Source organism: Aulonocara sp. 'chitande type north' Nkhata Bay, linkage group LG8 (assembly GCF_057382095.1).
Source record: "Aulonocara sp. 'chitande type north' Nkhata Bay isolate Kocher_YH1m ecotype deep benthic linkage group LG8, A_spYH_male_GT1.1, whole genome shotgun sequence".
NCBI classification, from domain to species: domain Eukaryota; kingdom Metazoa; phylum Chordata; class Actinopteri; order Cichliformes; family Cichlidae; genus Aulonocara; species Aulonocara sp. 'chitande type north' Nkhata Bay.
Genome location: NC_141351.1, coordinates 27,246,788 through 27,259,755, shown reverse-complemented (window position 1 = coordinate 27,259,755; position 12,968 = coordinate 27,246,788). Strand labels below are relative to the sequence as shown.

Genomic DNA, 12,968 nt, shown 5'->3' with positions numbered 1-12,968 from the left:
GGCTCAGTTCAGAAACGTGGATTCATTCAAAAAATGTTTCTGTTTTTTAGACATTTGGATTTTGTGGAGAAAACAGACAGTTTGTTCTGTTCAGACAAGCTTTATTACTGTTTGTTTTCTTATTTTTATTTTCAAATGTTTTTAAACATTCCCTTTAGTTTCAGTCTCCCGAGTGGGATTTCTAGTTTGAGCTTGTGGTAAATGTCAGAGGCAATATAATATATAAACAAAACTTTTAAAAAGCAGCGACTCTGAATAAGCTCATCAGGCAGTTTGTGATAATAAATTAAAAAATACCCAAACTGAGCATATTTCCTCTATGACTTTATTTTGTTTTCCATGTTAACAGAATTGTTACATAATAACCTGTTTGGACACAGAATGGAAACAAGGACAGAAAAAAACTTTCACACTTTCAAACATGACTTTCAGCTCGTTTCCACCAGAGAAGCAAACACGGAGCATCGATGTCGAAGAAGAAAGAGAGAGAGTGGGGAGTTCAGGAAGTGTGAGTGTCAGGACGATTGTTGTTTGGTATTATTAGGATCAGAGGAAGTCGAGGATGTTATTAGAGAGGGAAAGACATGAGCCAAATGGAGCAAGAGTGACAGGATGCGAACAGCTCGAGCAGATCAAATACAAAGAGGCGAGGAGGTCACGAGCACACGATGAGCAGTCGCTGTTCCAAAAAACCTGAAAAAGAAATTTCAAAATGTGAAACTCAAAAAAAGATGAAACTGACTGAGAGCCTCAGACGGTGAGTGGAGGAAGAGCACGTAGAGGCTCAGAGGAGAGAAAGTGTTCCCATAATTCACTGCTTTCATGCAGACTGGGCGTGTCAGCGGCCGGATGACCTCACCTCCTGATGCAGCCCTGGAGACACGACAGGAAGGGCCTCCATCCCCGCGGTCAGCGGGTCACAGAGAACACACCAAACGACGCGTTTTCATGACTCATCGTGAATCTGACCTCCTGCCACCTCAGGAAAGGTGAGGCTCACAGCCACGCCCACCAAAGTAAAACGTCAGGTAACGAGGCCGATCCCAGTAGACTTCCCAGCATGCACTATGACGGAAACTCGACCAAACCCCCAAACCGTCCAATCTGAGCTCCATGCTGACTGAATGTTGAGTGATGTAATGAAGGGCAGGTTGTAAATAACGAACCTGTTTAAGAGGATATCAGGATGCAGTGACGTGTTATTCACTCTTGTTTTGGCCGTTCTGATGGACGAGCAGCAGGTCACGTCCACCCAGAGGCCTCCTGCTCATTCTCAGGTGATCCTGACCTCACCTGTGAGTGAGTAATGCAAACACACACGAGGTACACGGCGAGAGCTGCACGTCTCTAAACCACTGACTGAGAGCGGCCTGCAGCCGTGCTGACATCTAGTGGTGCAATCAGGAACTACAGTGGAGTGCAGTGGCGCTCATGCGTCAGTTTATTCATGTCTGCCTCTAACATCAGTTTGGCTTTGAAATCAAAGCTCCGCTGCATGTTCGCTCCCACCTGTACTCTCTCAGGATTCTGCAGATGGTTTGAAAGATTGCATCGACCTCAGCCCTGGTTTTAGCTCCTGGAGTGTAACACAGGATATTTCATGGACACACACTCATGATGACGTCCACAAAAGTCAAAGGTCAGTTTTTCAGTCAGTTTTCACCACAGGGCAGCATTTTTAATTGAACTGTGACGTGTGGACAAGCTCACCGCACACATTTATGCACCCAGCCGAAATGAAGGACACTCTGATGCCGGTAATCGGGTTGAGGATGAGGCGGTTATGCAACTCTGGCTCATAACTGTAGAAAGAAGAACACAGACTAAAACCTCACAGTTTCCACGACGTAGAAACTAAAACCTTCCACAATCATTTCAGGACAGACTCCACAGTTTAGCGATCTCCTACATAGCATGCAACGAAACACAGGCTGCTGCAGACACACTGGGAGAGAAATATTGGAGAAAAACGACTCCAGGGCTCAGTGGGAGCTGGCCAGTTTAGAAGCGTTTACTATCCAGTCTGACTGAACTGTGCCCGGGATGATTCTGGGAACTTTCCCACTACGGTGTCTGCAAAAAATGGCATTAATTCTAATTTACTGACCATGCTGTCAGTGTTGGGAAGGTTACTTTTAAAATGGATTCCACTACAGATTACAGATTACAGATACATGCCCCAAAATGTATTTTGTAACGTATTCCATTGCGTTACTGAATGTGAGTAACGTATTCTGAATACTTTGGATTACTTAATATATTATCAAGCTTTTTACAACTACATGAATGTGATTTATTACTATTACTGAAGGTTACTCTCCACACCAACACCAACCAGATGTTTAAATCTTAATATAATGAGTAACAGTAGGTGGACATTAGGTAAGGCTGCACTTTTTGCAGCGATCTCGTATAGAAAACTATTCCTCGCGTATATAAAAACAGGTCTGCGGCTCTGAACCGTAGTAAAGGGACCTCTGGCTAATACGTCGGGTTCGTGTCGGGCTCGTAGCTGAAAACTAGCTTTACTTTGTTGTCTGGGTCAACTTCTGCAATCTGGTAGAAGGTTCCGCATCTTCCGGGCAAGGACAGAGAGACTCAAGAGGAGCTTCTATCCCCAAGCCATCCGTGCCCTAAACACACACACCCGCCCTCTCACATCATCTATAATTGACTGAGTCAGGACTCTTCCAGACACTAAACCAAGGCACAATGTACATTTCAATTCCTTTAATTTTAAATATGTTTATATTGTCTATCCTGTAAAATAGTCAGATGTCTATTCATATTAATGTACAGAATTCACCTGCTTGCTGCTACTACTGCACATTCACCCAGTGTATATACTATATATATATATATATATATATATATATATATATATAATGTTCTTGCTCTACACCCCCCCCCCCCCCCCCCCCCATTTTTGCACATGTCGAGGAGCGTGTCAGGCTACATTTCACTGTGTGTTATACTTGTATAACTATGCATGTGACAAATAAAGAACCTTGAACCTTGAACCAAAGTAACTGAATACCACCTTTTTAAACAGTAACTGCCCATATGGAAAAGAAATAGTAAAAACTTATATGTGATTACTCATGAAAGTGGCCACTTTCTGATTACTTTCATACATTGTTTTAGTAAGTATCCAAAACATACAAGTTTCATTATATAATTTTTCAAGGGATCTTATATCTGTTTTCACTCTTATATGCTTTTCATACAGGTTTCACACAAGACAGACACAAATTTTATAAGATTTATATATGTCTTTTCCATTTGGGTGTAACAGAATACAGTTACTCATATTTTGTATTTTGAATACGTAACGCTGGTACATGTGCTCCGTTACTCCCCAGCACTGCATGCTGTCTACATCTTTTCTTCACAAGTGCTTCAAAGTATCCGTGACTGCACATTTCACATCATGTGTTGAACCACTTTAAAGTTCTTTAAAGCATCGTCACGGGGACCGAAGAAAATGGGATTCATATTCAACAAAATTTGAAAGCAAGTGCCATCAGTCAGCATCTGTCTCAGATCATCTAGCACATAGGTGTCAAACTCTGGCCCGCGGGCCAAATTTGGCCCGCAACCTAATTACATTTGGCCCGCGAAGCCATACCAAATGACTATCAGAGCTGGCCTACTGGTATTATACAGCTAATATATATATTGTTTAGCATTAAGCTTTGCTTGTTCCATATTCAGTTTTTCAGCAAAACGTGTTCGAGTCCATAAGAAAAGATTCATTCTCATATCTGGAGGAAGATTTTTTTTTAAATAAATATTAATGTTAGCCCGCGACTTTGTTCCAGATTTGAATTTTGGCCCACTGTGTATTTGAGTTTGACACCCCTGATCTAGCACAGAGTAGCGTTGACTGACACGTGATGTGCTCAAAGTTGGGCTTCAAACCTGCATCCCTGTTTGGGTCTAGCCTCTACTCAGAGTCCTTATCTCCTGACCTGCACTGCCCTTTGTGGACCTTCTGCAGTTCTGCTAAATCCACTGGAAAGGTCTGGCAGTAGGCTACAATGTTCTGGATCTTAAAGTTGAGGAAGTGCACGGGAAAGCCAAACTTCTGCAGTTTGCGGACAAACTTCCTGGCCGCCAGGCGCGACTCCTCCACACTTATTAAAAGAAAGAGGAAGCAAGGAGATGGTTGGAAACCCACCGTGCTGCACCATAGTCTGAGGAGATGTGAATCCAGACAAACCTCTTGGTTCCCAGGCAGATGATTTTCCCAGTTCGGAAGATGGTCGCTGTTGCTTTTGGCTCCCGGATCCTAGCGATGATCCCTGTGAAATACTGAAAAACAGCAAGAATGAAAACCAGTGCCGGGCTTATTATGTCTTCACGTAGATCACGCGTTCAGGTCTCTGCACCTGTGGTTTGTACTGCACGTTCCACATCCTGCGAGCAATGAACTTCAGGTCCAAACAGCAGCCCAGGTCCACTGTGGAGATGACGTTACTGCACGCAAACACATAAAAACACAAGAGTCACAGCTGCGTGTTCAAGCCGCAGAGCCGTCACTGGACAGAAGCAGACTGTGATCTCTGCGGTGATACCATATCACTGGGGCGAGATTCGACGACTTCTCCTTCAGTGTCTCAGGGTCCTCCGGGGTCCCGGGTTTAACAGGAAGGGCCTTCAGTTCAGACGAGGAGGACGCACACGTGGGCTTAGCTTCTGCTGAGGAATTCTGGGAGCTGCTGTCTCGTGACTGCGTGCCGGCGATCCCGCTCTCTGCAGTCCGATCCTCCTTCTTACAGATCCTGTCTGAGGCACGAACAAGAGCAGCAGAGCTGAAAGTACCACAAACTGCAGTTCCTCTGACGTCCACTCGAGGCTCCAAAACCAACTGTCACTGAGTGCTAATTAGCAGTTATGGATTAACAGTATATGGATGCAGCTCGGTCACTGCTCAGCGCTCCACCCAGTCATGATCGCACCGTGTGCAGAGTGTTGTCGGCTCTGTTGTCGTACCTGCATCGTCACAGGTGACCGTGTTCAGTGTCAGGAGCTCATCAGGCAATAACTTGAAAAACAGCTCCTCCTCGCCGACCTCCTCGCTGACATCCTCTGTCCTCCTGGGGTTCTGCAGCAAGAAGAGAATCTACCTATGTGCTAACGTGGTGCTACATGTTTCTGCTCTGTGTGGTGTCCAGAAATGAACAAGCTCAGTGTCGATAACTCCAGGTCCAACCTTCACATCCTGAAATCAGTCCAACTCAAAAATGGTCTGAATTCCTCTCCAGCGAAACGACTGGTCACTGTTCACCGTGGTGTCAGGTTAAAGTTTAACACCCAGCTGTTAGTAGTTAGCAGGTTAGCTGGCTAGTTTCAGTATATAGTCTGTGACGACTGCAGCACATCATCATCTAAAGATACACTTTGGCGTGACCTTAACAGGCTTGTGTCTGGATTCAATCACTTCTGTGAAGACGAGTGGACCAGAGTTGAAATTTTCTCCACGTTTGATTTTCAGGTCTGAAATGCGGCAGTTTACCGGTTTGATTTTTAAACCAGCAGCTGAAAAAATGAAAACTCACGTTAGCGATGAACTCATCGAAGTATCGCTCCAACGCAGACTCGTCCATGATGCAGGAGGAAGCCTCAGCGATCAAGCCCAGTAATAACAGCGAGCCAATAATAAACGTACTGTCAGAGGTTTAGTGTGAAGTTGATTGTTTACATCCAAAAAGATTCAGACAGGAGTCTGTTGCTAGGAGACGAAGATGCTCAAACATGACAGTGAATGATTTTATGTGTTCTTCCAAAAAAATAATTTAAATGAGAATCAAGAGAAAGTGATAAAAACAAATGCTTCACTGCTTTGAGCCACGCCCCCTGCAGGTGGACAGGGTTGCGTTCAGGGTGGAACCCACTGAAAGCATCCCATCGGAAATGCAAAACCTGCTTATTTCAGCTCTCTGCTAGAGTGGCTTTGCACCAACCCCAGTTCTTAATAATCCCCTTCTCTTATTCTGGGCCTCGGTGTCATCACCACCACTGTTCACCCACTGCCTAAAGAGGGACGCTGTTAGCTCCTCCCCCTGAGCCAATACACTCAAAGCAGGTTTGTTCCTGGGTTTTCTTTTACAAAAGCTGCTGCATGCTTCAGGTGGGGTTTCCCATCAGCGAGGCCAGATATGGACATCCCCTCTCTATGACATCATACAGACCCACGAGGGGAACAAACTGTGATAAACTGAGTGTTGAGCAGCCTGAGCGTTGGGCTCAGCGTGAGCAAACGCTCAGCATTACAAACTCAGGCATGTGACAGGGAGAGGGGGGGCGAGTACTCGAGTATCTCGACCTGTAGAGGCTGTTTGTTTAAATTGGGGATGATTACAGCAAACATTCAGCCTCCTTCCTGCCCGCTCTTATCTCCTCACACCCTCCCACCCACTCCACCTTTCCTTCATTCCTTCTTTGTCAGTTATTTCTTCACTTTTTGTTCCTCCCACAGATTCAGTGTGTGTGCCGTTTCCTTTATTGTTTCCTTCTCCTTCATTACCTTTTATCATCATTCAGGTTTTATTTATTTTCTCCCTTTTTTGTACCTCCATCCACCCTTACAGTTTTCCTCTTGTCCCTCTTTCCTTTCTTTCGTGGGGTTTAATGCCTTCATACTCCACGTTCTTATTCCTTTTCTACTTATCATTCATTTTCTTCCATTTCCTCGTGACCTTCCTTATTTCCTTCTTTAACTTAGTTTGGATTTCCCCCACATGTCCTTTCTCATCTCTTTCCTCCTTTAATCCCTTTTTTCTCCTTTCTTCAATCCTTCCTCTTTCCCTTTTTACTTGCATCCCATCATTTGTGGCTTAACTGCTTCCTTTTCTTTCCTTCCTTCTTTTTGACTCATTTCTGTCCTTGCCCATACATTTTGTCTCACATCTTTGTTTCCTTCACTTCATAGCCCCCCCTCCTCACGTCTGTCTGTTATTCCATTTCATTCTTTCTTTTAAATTTGTCCTTCCTTCCTTTCCTTTCAATTCGTTTCTGCCTTCCTTGAACTCATCCTACTTCCTCTCCTTGTTTCTTTACAAATCTTTCCTTCCCTGCTTGTTCCTTTCAGTTAATGTTGTCTTTTTCTTTGATCTGGTACTTTTCCCCGCATTCCTCTTTTTTTAAATTTTGTTTTGTCCTTCCATCCATCCTTGTTTCTTCTCCCTCATTCCTTTATTCCTCCCTTCTTTGCTCTTTGTGATTTCTTCCCTTTGATAACTTCTTCCATGTTTTGTTTTGCTTTCCCCTTCATCTTCTTCCTTTAATTTACTCCCTGCTGTGGTCTCAGTTCCTCTTTCCTCCGTCCTTAACTTCATCCTTCGGTCCTCCTTTATCCCCTCCTCCTCCTGTCTGTCCCTCCTCCAGCTGAAGTAAACAGATGAACCGGGAGATACTGAATCTCTCCCTGGGCCCCTCTTCCTCACTCCTCCCAGTTAATTGGGCTCTGGCTGTCTGAGTGGCAGTCGCAGCAGTATTGAGGCCCGGCCGTGCTCCAGATGTGCGCAGAGTTGACCGCAGTGAAATGTGAGCCGCTCCGGCCTGGCTGCCTGTATTTTGGGATGTTTTACACGGGGCAGGACAAAGACACGTTTCCAGGCGGGATCCCGGCCTGAGCAGATGTTCCTGTGCTGGGAGCCGAAGAGGACGAAGGAGAGGAAGAAGAAGAGGAGGACCCGCGCGCAGCAGAGCGAGGACAGAGACGGTAGAGTTTGCGCGAACATCGGCCTGTTTGGGCAGCGTTTGCTGACAGGAAGTCGGCGTTAATCACTCCCGCCGGTGCTTCCTGCTCGCGCCGCTGATCAGCCACGTGTGGTCGCGCAGCTGCGCCGTGTTTGACGCACGCGAGCGCACGTTCACAGACAGTTACCGGGAAACTTCGGATAACTCCTCAAATTCAAGTAATTACTAAAAAAGGCAGCGAGGGGTCGCAGTAATGGTTGAGCCCTCAGGTTTCCCTGGCAACGTTAACAGCAACCAAGATTAGCAAAGCAGGACTACAAGCTGACAAGTTGTAGTCCTGTAAGCGTAGGCTGAGACCACCGAGAGTAAACGTGACTAAAAGTCTTCAGATTAGATGAAAATTCACCGGAAACGTTTCTTCTTTCTAAACAGACTTTAAATTAGCCTGTTTAGAAATTAGACTTTAAATTAGCCTGTTTTACACATACAGTGGTACCATTGGTTGCCATGACAACATGGCTGGCTCTCCATTAACTAGTTTTTCCACTATGCTAGCTAACAGCATGAACAAAGCATTACAAGCTGAACCAAATTGTCCCCTTGTGGGACAATTAAAGGATTATTCTATTCTAATGTTAGCTAATATCATCTGACTGCCATGCAGTGTGACTGTTACCACCACTTACCAGCTAACCAACTAACTGGTTTGACCCGTAAGATACCGTCAACCAAAGTAACAAGCAGCATTACTAATTAAACAGCTAATTTATAAGATGAAACCTGCTAATTCAACTTAGAACTCCACATTCTGGATATTGTAATTCTGCAATAACTAATTAATGAAGACGAGTTTCTTAACAGTAGTTCACCAGCTAACACAATTACCAAAGTAGTGTTATGAGATCGACAGACCACGTGACTTTCGCGCGTTGCATTGTGGGTACGAGTGGCAACAAAATCAAAACACTGCATCAAGCGCCAGCATTTCCAGCACCGGTAACCATTAACTCTGTGGTTTAATCCCCACTTGCATTTTATTTGCCCCAAAAACAGTTCTGTACAAAACGACGGAGAACTCGGCAGCTCCGCACGAAGACAGACGTGACGAAGAGTCAAAGAAAGTACGAGGAAGAAATCAAAGGAGTGAAAGGGTCAGACCCACACGAGCACAGAGTGGAGTAAGGACGTCAGCGTGCTGCACAACTTTCATCACATTTATTATTATATGGTCCTAAGTGAGAGCGCACACACTCACAACATGTTTGGTAGCATCAGATCCTGCAACAAGCCCAGCTCCAGTTTACTTTGGTGGTTTGGACGACTCCATCTCACAGCTGCTGTTACAGGCCAACGCATCTATGTGTCGTTTCAGGTTGTAGTGTTACACAACATTTTCAGATCCAATAGAAATAAAATAAGTGTTTGGTAATTCATTCAATTCATTGTCTTTATTTATTACTGGCATCATTGTTTCATTCTGTTACAGAATCTCACAGCAAAGAGGCAACATTGTAGAAATCCATCAGCTTTATTAGCTGCTTCGCTGAAAAACAAATCAACAATGCAAAAACAAAACATCAAACAACAAACTGAGACAGTATCACTTGCTTCATACAACACTTGGGCGCATATATGCAGACGTGGCTGTTTTGATCTCGCTCTCTCTTCACCAATCAGATCTGGCTGTGGTAGCAGCTTGAAACCCCGGCTGATAGAGGGGCCCAGTCTGGATCGCATCCCAGCATTTTGTAGGCTGCTTTTCCTACAAAGAACAACAAACATTAGCCCGCAAAGCCACAGTGAACAAAACAGCAAAGCAACGAATTCAATTCAAATTAAGACTTATTTGTAACCTACATCACCAATTATGATAAATGGCGTAATAACTACAACAGCAGACTGACCTCTGTGGGAATGCTTGGAGCAGACTGACCTGTGAGCTGCAGCGTTCTGGGACGTTATATTTGCTCTTCGAACGGCTGCAATCCAGGCCGTCCGTCGCCTCTTTGTTACTTCGGAAACTCGGTTTGAACGATTTTTCTTCCACGACGGAATCCGATAACAACGATCTCTTTACCGTCGGCTTCCCGTGGCTGTCATGCGACCGGCTGTTGCAGCTAATAACACAACAGCTTCTTGCCATTTTTTGTTTCTTTTTATCGCTGTGTGACTGTTTTCACGTGAAAGCCTGCGTGCGCTAGTACCGCTTACCACTCGTACCCACAATCCTTTGCGGGTTTGACGTCACATTTTCGATCTCATGACCACCTAACAAGCCAATGCTACAAGCTTCCGTTTAAGTAACATTTCTTTATTAGCAGAGTGAATTTGTAGGATTGTTAACAGGGACAGTAAGTTAAACAAATGTCTGTTAACATTTCTTTAACCAGGTGAGACTTTCGTACAGCGTGACCTTGTAGAGAGTGCAGGCCTACATGCAGTCACAAAAACCACTACCTGGCTAACAGGCTGGTAGGTAATGATGTCAGGCAGGACTAACGCACACAAACGGGCTAACCTGCAGAAACTAAGCCTTGGAAGCTGCATACAGAAGTCTTAGTGGGAAACACCAGGTACACAGAGAGCTGCTGCACACCTGTGTGAAGGTTGTTGTTGTTTTAACTCCCCCTCTTTGATGTCCCGCAGATATGGCCGAAGATGTCCGTGGATTCTGATAACTCCTGTGTTTTGCTGTCATCACGTGACTCCCGGACTTCCTGCATCTTTCAAACCGCTGATGAGAAAGATGACATCCCAGGAGTGGGAGAGGAAAGGTGAGCCAAATTCTCAGGGGCTGATTGGTTTTCATTAACCTGTTTATCCTTTGCTGTGGTGTCGATTCCTTTGTAACTCCACCTCCTTCCTCCCACAGCGTCCTGGAGATGCTGAGCTACTCCAAGTTCTCCGACCTGGAGACATGGCTGTGCATGCCGTCCTCACTGCTGCTTTCCAGGCCTCTGGACTCCACCCACACCTCCTCGGGCTCTTCCTCCAACTCGTACTCCTCACGTGCGTCCCTCCACTCCGCCAACTCGCTCCCGGCTTCCTCCTCTTCGTCGCTGGCTTCAAACTCCCGCCGCTCCACCTGCAGCGAGCCGGGAGAAATCGACAGGTAACCCCAGCTCACCTGTTTATGCTTTTCATTGGGTTTATTTCGAGGCCGTTTCCATGAAGTTTGCTGATTTCAGGGTTTTTTGGATAACGGTGGAGCGCTGTGGCACAGAGGAACCAATCAGGCCCTTTGGTGCTTTGAATGAAACTTTAAAGAGATCCTTTGAGGGAAAATGTTCTGCCATTCAACCTTCTCACTGTCCGTCTATAAACAGGATCATGCTGCGTGTTTGAGCTGATCTTTGGAGTTTTGAAGCAGCTGCTGGGTCCAAACAAAAGACAGAAGTTTATTGTCGTGTGTTCGAAGTGTCAGGATTAACTTTAGAGAGCCTCGGGCGGGTCTGTCAGAGGAAATGTACAGCTAATGTGTGGAAGTGGGGTCATTATGAGTGTTTGCAGCAGCTGGAGGCTCTTCAGACGAACTATAGGAGCAGGTTGCCGAGTGGAAGGTCCTCCCTGTCACGCTCACAGATCCGTTTCCAGCCAGGTCCTGCTGTCTGAGCTTCGTTGGTTTCTTTGCAGGAAACACTCAGTGCAGTGTCAGATCCACAGACTCCAGTTTCTGTCAGGGCTCTCTGACAGATTTCACCGTCCTCAAAGAACACAGCTGCTCCCCATCACAGTTTCCCACTTCCTGCACAGTGACATGTGTTTCCTGAATCTCGTGCACGGTTTCTAAATGGTCCAAAACATGTTTAGAAGACTGATTCTAAGCAGGCGTCTGTGGACGGGATGGCTGCAGGTTCGATCCCTGTCTCGTTCCTCAGACTGTGACTGTGAGCTAGAGAGCAGCTCGGTGTAGACAAAGCCCCTGTGGATGAGTCCATGTCTCATTCCCTCCAAGCCTGATGACAGGAAGAGCTCCTCCTTATGGTGTGTCCGTGGACAGGACGTTAACGACTGCTGTTGCTGGTAGCGTGACAGTGATGTGGTTGTTGTACTGCTGGCTGGAGAACAGAGAACATCTACAGACATCACCTTTCACTGACTCATGCTCTGTTCACTCAGCTGTTTCACGTGTGCAGAACTCAGAGCGCGCTCTGTACAGATCTGGACCCACGCTGATGCAGAGCAGGCTCAGAAACGCTCGACTCTCCGTTCTCCTCACCCAGCCTTTGTCCCCCTGCGCGCACACACACAGGTAAGGTAACACCCCTGCTGGGCAGTGAACACCTGACAGGAGCTTTTCCTTCAGCGCTGTTTCCGGCTGTGGCCGTCCGGTGAAGGGCGCAGTGCTCTGCAGCGATCTGCTGAAGCGCGTGTCCTCGGATGCTGAGCTGGGCTCGGCTGCTGGATCTTTTCCTGCGGAGGAAGAAGAAGGGACGGCATCTGATCCGAGCATCACGGTGCAGCTGCTGTCTCCGAGGACAGGTACCAGCTGGTTTGTGGTGGTTACCTGTCCGTCCCGCACGTCTCAGGGTCGCGTTCAGCGCTCAAACGATTGCTGTTTGAAGCTCTCGCAGTCTGCTCACACTGCTCCCTGATCCCTGCAGGGAAGCTGGATTTCTGATGTGACCAGAGCTCAGTGCGGTGCTCTGACTAACACCGGCATGTTCCTGTGTTCGTCTAATGGGAAATACATTAAACTTCTTCCAGGTTTTTACACGATTTGCAGCGTTGGTGTGGCAGGGATGCCGTGTGGATACTTTATTCCCAAAGTGTTGATGAAAACAGGATATTTCGTCACAGTATTCCTGAATAAAGTGTTTCCAGTTGCTTCAACAGCTAGAGGAGGAGTTCTCCGTGTCGTGTTTATTTTGTGCTGACTTTTCTCTCCTCGGATCCCTGCAGGTCGTCAGAAAGAGACTCCGCCTTCCTCACGCCCACTCTGACGAAGGAGGCGACCTGTCTGTCCACACCCCTCCTCCCCATCCTCTCCTCCACCCCTGCACCTCCTCCCGCTGCTGCCGCTTCACGGTCCAGCTATGGCACTCACGCAGGAGACTCCGCCTCCCACAGTGGCGTCAGCATCAGGAAGCGGCGGCGTCTCGCTGCCAGTCCTGGAGGACTCCACTGGACCTCTTCAGGTAACAACAGCCAGTGTGTGTGTGTGTGAGAAACTCATTCCTGCCTGGAGTAAACATGCTCCTCTGAACGTCTACATGGACACAGACAGTGAGATTAGGTCAAAGGTCAGATCTGACTCGTCTGAC

General features: G+C 46.5%; 2 protein-coding genes across 2 annotated transcripts in view; one reads left to right on the top strand and one right to left on the bottom strand.

The window, feature by feature from the left end:
- Positions 1-215: 215 nt before the first annotated feature.
- On the bottom strand, positions 216-8,139 carry LOC147324158 (uncharacterized). The gene is made up of 8 exons (XM_086304699.1): positions 5,562-8,139; positions 4,996-5,107; positions 4,578-4,788; positions 4,392-4,479; positions 4,223-4,314; positions 3,972-4,136; positions 1,711-1,802; positions 216-1,576 (listed from the first exon to the last, which is right to left on the bottom strand). Exons 1-8 carry the CDS (start codon positions 5,607-5,609, stop codon positions 1,464-1,466), a joined length of 921 nt encoding a protein of 306 aa, XP_086160825.1. The 5' UTR covers positions 5,610-8,139; the 3' UTR covers positions 216-1,463.
- ankfn1a (ankyrin repeat and fibronectin type III domain containing 1a) overlaps positions 6,350-12,968 on the top strand; it is a 101,764-nt gene continuing 95,145 nt past the window's right edge. Inside the window, exons 1-4 of the mRNA XM_086304697.1 lie at positions 6,350-7,922; positions 10,351-10,478; positions 10,577-10,816; positions 12,607-12,842. Of these exons, the coding sequence (XP_086160823.1) occupies positions 10,363-10,478; positions 10,577-10,816; positions 12,607-12,842 (592 nt within the window). The 5' untranslated portion in view covers positions 6,350-7,922; positions 10,351-10,362. The remainder of the gene's footprint in view (positions 7,923-10,350; positions 10,479-10,576; positions 10,817-12,606; positions 12,843-12,968) is intronic.